The 7,187-nt window shown below is 37.5% G+C and overlaps 1 protein-coding gene across 1 annotated transcript in view; it reads left to right on the plus strand.

Annotated features, from left to right (window-relative positions):
- The window catches only part of PCCB (propionyl CoA carboxylase, beta polypeptide), a 123,428-nt gene that overhangs the window by 71,058 nt on the left and 45,183 nt on the right, over positions 1 to 7,187 (plus strand). The window contains exon 7 of the mRNA XM_006846644.1: positions 357 to 465. Coding sequence (XP_006846707.1) covers positions 357 to 465 — 109 coding nt within the window. The remainder of the gene's footprint in view (positions 1 to 356; positions 466 to 7,187) is intronic.

Genomic DNA, 7,187 nt, shown 5'->3' on the forward strand with positions numbered 1-7,187 from the left:
GATAAGCACTGGACTGCTAACAAAAAAGTCAGCATTTCAAATCCACCAGCTGCTCCTTGAAAACCCTATACTGGGTCACTATGAGTCAGAACTGACTCAATGACACTTAACAACGATATCATTACCTTGTTCTACATATGAATGACTGAAATATTAGAACTACTTTGAGTCAGATGCTGAATTGGGCATATAACAAAGGGTTTTATTTTAGATAGACATTGTAAAACGTGTCCATTCATTTGAGCTGTCTGGTTCTGCCACCATGTCACTACTTTTTCTGCATTTGTCTCCTTGGCTGTAGGAATTCTTAGCCTCCATCTAGCTCTGATGACCATTGTGGAAATCTCTGATTTCAGGATACTTCCTATCTGTTCATCACTGGCCCTGATGTTGTGAAGTCAGTTACCAATGAGAATGTTACCCAGGAGGAGCTTGGTGGTGCCAAGACCCACACCACCATGTCAGGTGAGATGTCTTGAGGCTGACCTTACTGATTTTTTTTTTTTTAACATTTTATTTTGCTTTAGGTGCAAGTTTACGTAGCAAATCAGTTTTTCAATCAATCATTCATACACACATTCTTCCACAACATTGGTTGCAATCTGTAATGTATTATTAATGCTCTCTTTTTTTCCTGACTTGCTTCTCTGTTTCTCTTCATCCAGTTTCTCTAACCCTTCCTGTCTTGTCTTCTCTGGTTTGGGGCAAATATTACCCTTTGTATGGTTGATTGTTCCATGGCACACATTCTACTCATGTACTACTGTTTATTTCATATGTTGTTGTTGTTAAACGCCATAGAGTCGGTTCCAATTCATAACAACCCTATATAGGGTTTCCGAGGAGCAGCTGGTGAACTTGAACCGCCAACCTTGCAGTCCAGTGCATTAACCCACAGCACCACACCAGGACTTGACATTCTTCCCAGGCGCTGCTGTTTATTTTATATAGGCCTGTGTGTTATTTGGCTGAATGGTGACTTCTGGGAATTGTCTTAGGGCAAAAGTCTTTGGGAACACTCCACTCTCTTTCAGACCAGTGTTGTTTGCTTTTTAATTTTGTTCTACATATTTTACCCATTTCAACTGTGACCTTCTATTCTGGTCCTGGTCAGAGTGGTCAGTAGAGATAGCTGGGTATCTAATTCTTCTGGTCTCAATTTAGGAGAAGCTGTGGTTTGTGTGGGCCATTATTCCTTTGAACTAATTGCTTCTTTGAATCTTTGGTTTTCTTCATTTTCCTATGTTCCAGGCGGGAAAAGGCCAATAGTTGCTTCTTAGAGGACTACTCACTAGATTCCAAGACCCCAGATGCTACTCACCAGGTTAGCATGTAGAAAGTTGTATTTATGAACTGTGTTTTTTGCCAGTTGACCTAGGTGTCCCCTGAGAGTATGGTCTTTAGCCTTCAAGTCTAAGTCTCAATGTCTAAGTAGTGTCTATACCTGTGTCCCTATATGCTCAGTTATGTATATTAATATGCATCCTAGTTGTGTGCTGTTGAGTCAGTTCCAACTCATAGAAACTCTGTATAGTGTTTCCAAGAGCAGCTGATGGGTTTAAACGATCGACCTTGCAGTTAGCAGTCCAGTGCTTATCCATCATTGCCACACAAGTGCTCAATATACATATGGCATTTATGAATTCATATATAGAAATATCCACAGCCACACTTATATTCATGTATGTGGGTGAACTTCCATACAACTTTCTCACCTACTAACATACTCTTTTACCTCTGTATTTACTTGCAAATTATTGTTTGTTATTAACTCTTTTTGCAGGATTCCTTGTTACACCATTTACCATGTTTCTGTTGCTAAGTACCATAGAGTTTTTTTTCCGACTCAGAGACTTAACACAGCACACTGTATAGTGTTTTCAGGGAGTGACTGGTGAGTTTGAATCACCAGTGTAACATCTAGCAGTCCAGTGTTTATCTTACAGCACCATGCCTTCTAGTGTCCGCCTTCTAGTGGTCCTCCTCAGTGTCTTCATTTGCTTTGGTAATGTTGTACAGTTTTCCCTGATATCGTATATTGCCTTTCATTTCACTGTATAATTAATTAACACTTGTGAATTGTGGACTGTGTAGTTAGTGATCCCTCCCCTCCTCCCCCATTCCTGGTAATTATCAACGAGTGTTTGTGTTTTGTGTTTAAACTTATTCTTGACTTTCAAGTAATGTTGTAGTTATTAAGTGCCTTTGAGTCTGTTCTGAATTATAGCAACCCCGAATAGGATTTTTGAGGCTTTCAATCTTCGAGGGAGCAGAAAATCTCATATTTCTCCCATGGAGCAACTAGCGAACTTGAACTCCACAAATAATAGTTGTCTCATTAAATAATGTGCTTCTGTCCCTTTGTGCTTGAGTAATTTTTTTATTTAACTTTTTATTGTGAATTGGGTGAAGATTAGTTTTCTGTTGAGCATTTCATACACATTTTGATTCATTTCATTGATTACAGTCTCCACAATATAACATCACTTATTTCACTTCCCCCCTGTGTTTCCTGTTTCTGTTCCTCCTTCTCCTAATCTTTCTGAACTTTGTCCTGGGTTAAATGCTGTCCTTGTAATCTCAAATGGTTGATTATTTTTAAGGTGTGCATACTTCACTATTGTTATTTTTCCCCTTATAGACTTGTCTATTATTTGGCTGAAAACTGAGCAGTAGGTGTGAATTCCTTTTCAGATCTGAAGGATGAATTAGGGTCATAGCTCCCAGTGTTTAGAATATTGTCTTTGTTCCACATTTTCTTCCACACCTTCTAATGGATCCCTTCCAGAGCAGTTAGTAGTAGTAGCAGCTAGGTACCATCTAATTCTTCTGGTCTCAGAGTCATGGAAGCTAATGTTCACATCGTCCATTTGACTAATTGTTTCTAGGTATCTTGAATTTTCTTCACTCTTCTTTCCTTTACCCAGGAAAAGACCAATAGCTTTACCTTAGATGACGGCTCTTAAACATTTAAGATGCCAGTTACTTATTCACCAAAGTGAATGGAGAACATTGTCTTTGTGAACTATGTTATGCTAACTGGCCTTAGTGACTTCTGAGAATGTTTCTTTTAGTGTGAAAACCTTTTTTTGCCTTTTACAGTAATGATCTCCTACATTGAAAGAGAAAGGCTTTGTGCTGGCAGGCAGGAGACTGGCTTGCAAAATATGCCCTTTGGTTGTTTAAGTGATTCTATATTCCTGTATGTTTTTGGATACATAAAAAAAAAAAAGGGTGGGGGTGGGGAGAATAGAGGTAAACACTATTAACCAGTGGTGCATGAAGGTGATTGTAATCATTGCAATGAAACAAAATGCACTTAGTTGAGTGCAAAACCGATATTTTGCCATGTAAACCGTCTCTCACTTCAAAGTAAAGCTATAGAAAAAAATAATGCTCTCAAACAACATTGATTTTTTTTTAATTGACTTATTTCATTCATCATAATGTCCTCCAGATTAATCAATCTTTTGCAATGTTTCACAGATTTATTATTATTCTTTATCTCTGAGTAACATTCCATTGTATATATGTACCACAGTGTTGGACATTTAGGTTGTTTCCATCTTTTCGATGTTGTGAATAATGCTGCAGTGGACCTGAATGTTGTGTGTATGTTTGTACCAATTCTCTATACTGTACCTAGGAGTGGAGTTTCTGGGTCATACGGTGTTTCTATTTCAAACTTCTTAAAGAAACGTAATAGTTTTCCATGATGATTGTACCATTTTATGTGTCATTATAAGAGTTCCATTCTCCCCAAAGCATAACCAACATTTGTTATTATCGGTTTTTTAATCAGTGCCATTATTGCTGGAGTGAAATGATGCCTTATTGTAGGTTTGATTTGTATCTGTTAATGATAATATGAACCAAGTCGATGGAACGTAACAATAACAACAGTGGCTACTCTGGTGTGGCACTGTGGGTTAATGAACTGGACTGTAAAACCAGTTTGAATTGCAAGGTTGGTAGTTTAAGCTCACCAGCTACTCTTCAGAAACCCTTTACAGGGTCGCTCTGGGTCAGAACCAACTCAAAGGCACTTAACAACAAAGACTAATCTTGGTGTGGTGTTGTAGAATAAGCACTGGACTTTTAACTACAGGGTCAGTAGTCGCTCTTTGGAAATCCTATACAGGGTCGCTATGAGTAGGACAAACTTGATGGCATAAAGAACAGCAATGACTAATGATATTGAACAATTTTTGATGTGTGTGTTAGTTGCCTAATGTCTCTTAGGTAAAGTATCTGCCCATTTTTAAAATTGAGTTTGTTTGTGTTTTTGTTATTTAGCTATTGAAATTTTCTATAAATTTTAGAGATTCTCCCCTTCTAAATATGTTGTTGATGAAAGCTTTTTCCAGCCTGGATATTTTGGTGAATTCTTTTGATATGCATAAATGTTAAATTTTTAGTTGGCCCCAGTCGTCTTAATTTATGTTCTGCTGTTTGTGTCTTTTTAGTTATGTTTGATAGTGTATTTATGCCATGTACTAAGGACCTTAAGTTTGCCTGTATTCTTTCTTTGATAATCTTTATAGTTTTAGGTTTTGCACTTAAGTTTTTGTATATGGTGAGAGATGAAGATTTTGTTTCATTTTTCTGCAAATGTCTATCTAGATACACCAGCACTATTTGTTAAAGAGACTGTTTCTTCCCTATTTTATAGGTTTGGTCCTTTGTCAGAAATCAACTGTGCGTAATGGTTGGGTTTATTTCTGGATTCTAAGTTCTGTTCCTTTAGAGTTGTTGTTGTTATGTGCCATGGAGTTGGTTCCAACTCACAGTGACACTGTACAGGCTTTCCAAGGTTGTAAAGATCAGAAAGCCTCATCTTTCTCCCACGAACAGCTGGTAGTTTTGAACTGCTGACTCTGAGGTTAGCAAACTGATTTGTAACCTCTACACTACCAGAGCTCCTTTCCTTTGGTGTATGGGTCTGTTGTTGTAACAATACCAGACTGTTTTGACTACTGTGTCTGCATAGTAGGTTTTGTTTGAGATTAGGCATGTGAGACCTCCTACTTAGTTCTTCTGTAGTAGTGCTTTGCGTATCCAAGAAGGTCTCTTTTCCTTTCTGTAAAAAGTTGATGATTATAACTGTAAAGGTAGAAGATGTGTTAAAAAAAAAAAAAAAAAAAAGCGGGGAAGTAGTTTACTCTCACATTCCAGAAACAGAGGACCCTAGGACCCTCGGGCAGGGAGAGTATGAATGGAACATGTGATCCTAACCAGAGAAGTAGCGACACTAGAGATGATGCCAGGGAGAGGTAGAGCGTCTGAGGACTCTAAACTCATAGACATTGAAAGAGTGTGTGCTGACAGCAGCAGGAGGCTGGCTTTCAAAATGTGCTCTTTGGTGTTTAAATGATTATATATTCCTGTGTGTTTTTGTGTAGTTAAAAAAAAAAAAAAGAGGCAAATACTATTAACTGATGGTACATGGAGGGAATTGGAATCATTGCAATGAAACAAAATGTGATTAGTTGAGTGCAAAACCAATGTTCTCCCTTGTAAACTATCACTTAATTCATAATAAAAGGTTAAACAAAATAAGTTGGTGATTATGGACTCTGGATTGTATTTGCATTATATCTGTAGATCACTTTGAGGAGTATTGGCATTTTCACAGTGTTGTCTTTCTATTCATTAGCTGGTATATTCCATTTATGTAGGTGTCTTTTGGTTTCTTGTAGTAATGATTTATAGTTTTCTTTGTATAGGTCTTTTGTTTCTCTGGTTAGGTTTAATCCTGAATTCTTCATCTTTTGGGTGATAATTATAAATGGTATTGTTTTTCTGATTTCCTTTTCAGAGTTCTGTTTGTTAGTGGAGAATAATACAACTAAGTTTTGTGTGTTTATCTTGTACCCTGCCATTTTGTTGAATCCTAAAACTATTTCCAGTGGTTGCCTTTAGTCTTTGGGATTTTCTGTGTATAGGATCATATCATCTGCAAATAGAGATAGTTTTATTTCTTCTTTGCTAATTTAGATGCCTTTAATTTCCCTCTCTTGCCTTATAGCTCTGCCTAGGACTTCCAATACAGTATTTAAGAGGAGTGATACCTGCATACCATTCTCAAGGGGAATGGTTTCAGTCTCTCTCCATTGAAAATAATGTTGACAGTTGATTTTGTATATATGCTCTTAATTATGTTGAGGAATTTACTTTCTGTTCCAGTTTTGCTGAGTACTTTGATCAAGTTGAGTGTTGGGTTTGTCGAGTGCCTTTTCTGCTTTAATTGATATGATCATTCGATTATTTTCCTGTTTTATTTATGTTGTGCATTATGTTGATGTTTTTCTAATGTTGAGCCATCCTTCAGTACCTGGTATGAATCCCAGTTGGCCATGATGTATTTTTGTTGTTGGCTAGGATTTTGTTGAGTTTCTTTGTGTATCAGTGTCCATTAGAAATACATGTTTATAATTTTCTTTTTTAATGATGTCTGCCTGGTTTTGGTATTTTGGTGATGCTTGTTTCAGAGAATTTTCCACTTAAAATCAGAGAATTTTCCACTTAAAACCAAACAGCCACCACTCGTCTGTCAGTTTGTCGTACTGTGGTGGCTTGTGAGTTACTATGATTCTGAAAACTATGCCACTGGTATTTTAAATACCAGCAGGGTCACCTATGGTAGACAGGTTTCAGATGAGCTTCCAGACAAAGACAGACTAGGAGGAAAGAGTGATGAACTATTTCCGAATCTTTAGTCACTGAAAACCTTATGAATAGCAGAGAAATGCTATCAAATACAGTGCTGGAAAATGAGCCCCTCAGGTTGGAAGGCACTGAGAATGCAACTAGGGAAGAGCTGTCTCCTCAAAGCAGAGTTGACTGATGATGCGAAAGGAGTAAAGCTCATGGGAGAAAAGCCCGCAGGACCTTCATTTGCAGATGGAGCACAACTCAAAATGAAGAGAAACAGCTGTAAACATCCATTGAAAATCAGAACATGAAATACACGAACGATGAATCTGGGAAAATTGGATGTTGTCAAAAATGAAATGAAACGCATCAACATCGATATCTTAGGCATTAGTGAGCTGAAATGGACTGGTACTGGCCATTTTGAATCTGAAAACCACATGGTTTACTATGCCAGGAATGACAAATTGAAGAGGAATGGTGTTGCATTCATCACCAAAAAGACCATATCCAGATCAGTCATGAGGTACAAC

Source organism: Chrysochloris asiatica, unplaced genomic scaffold (genome assembly GCF_000296735.1).
Source record: "Chrysochloris asiatica unplaced genomic scaffold, ChrAsi1.0 scaffold00028, whole genome shotgun sequence".
NCBI classification, from domain to species: domain Eukaryota; kingdom Metazoa; phylum Chordata; class Mammalia; order Afrosoricida; family Chrysochloridae; genus Chrysochloris; species Chrysochloris asiatica.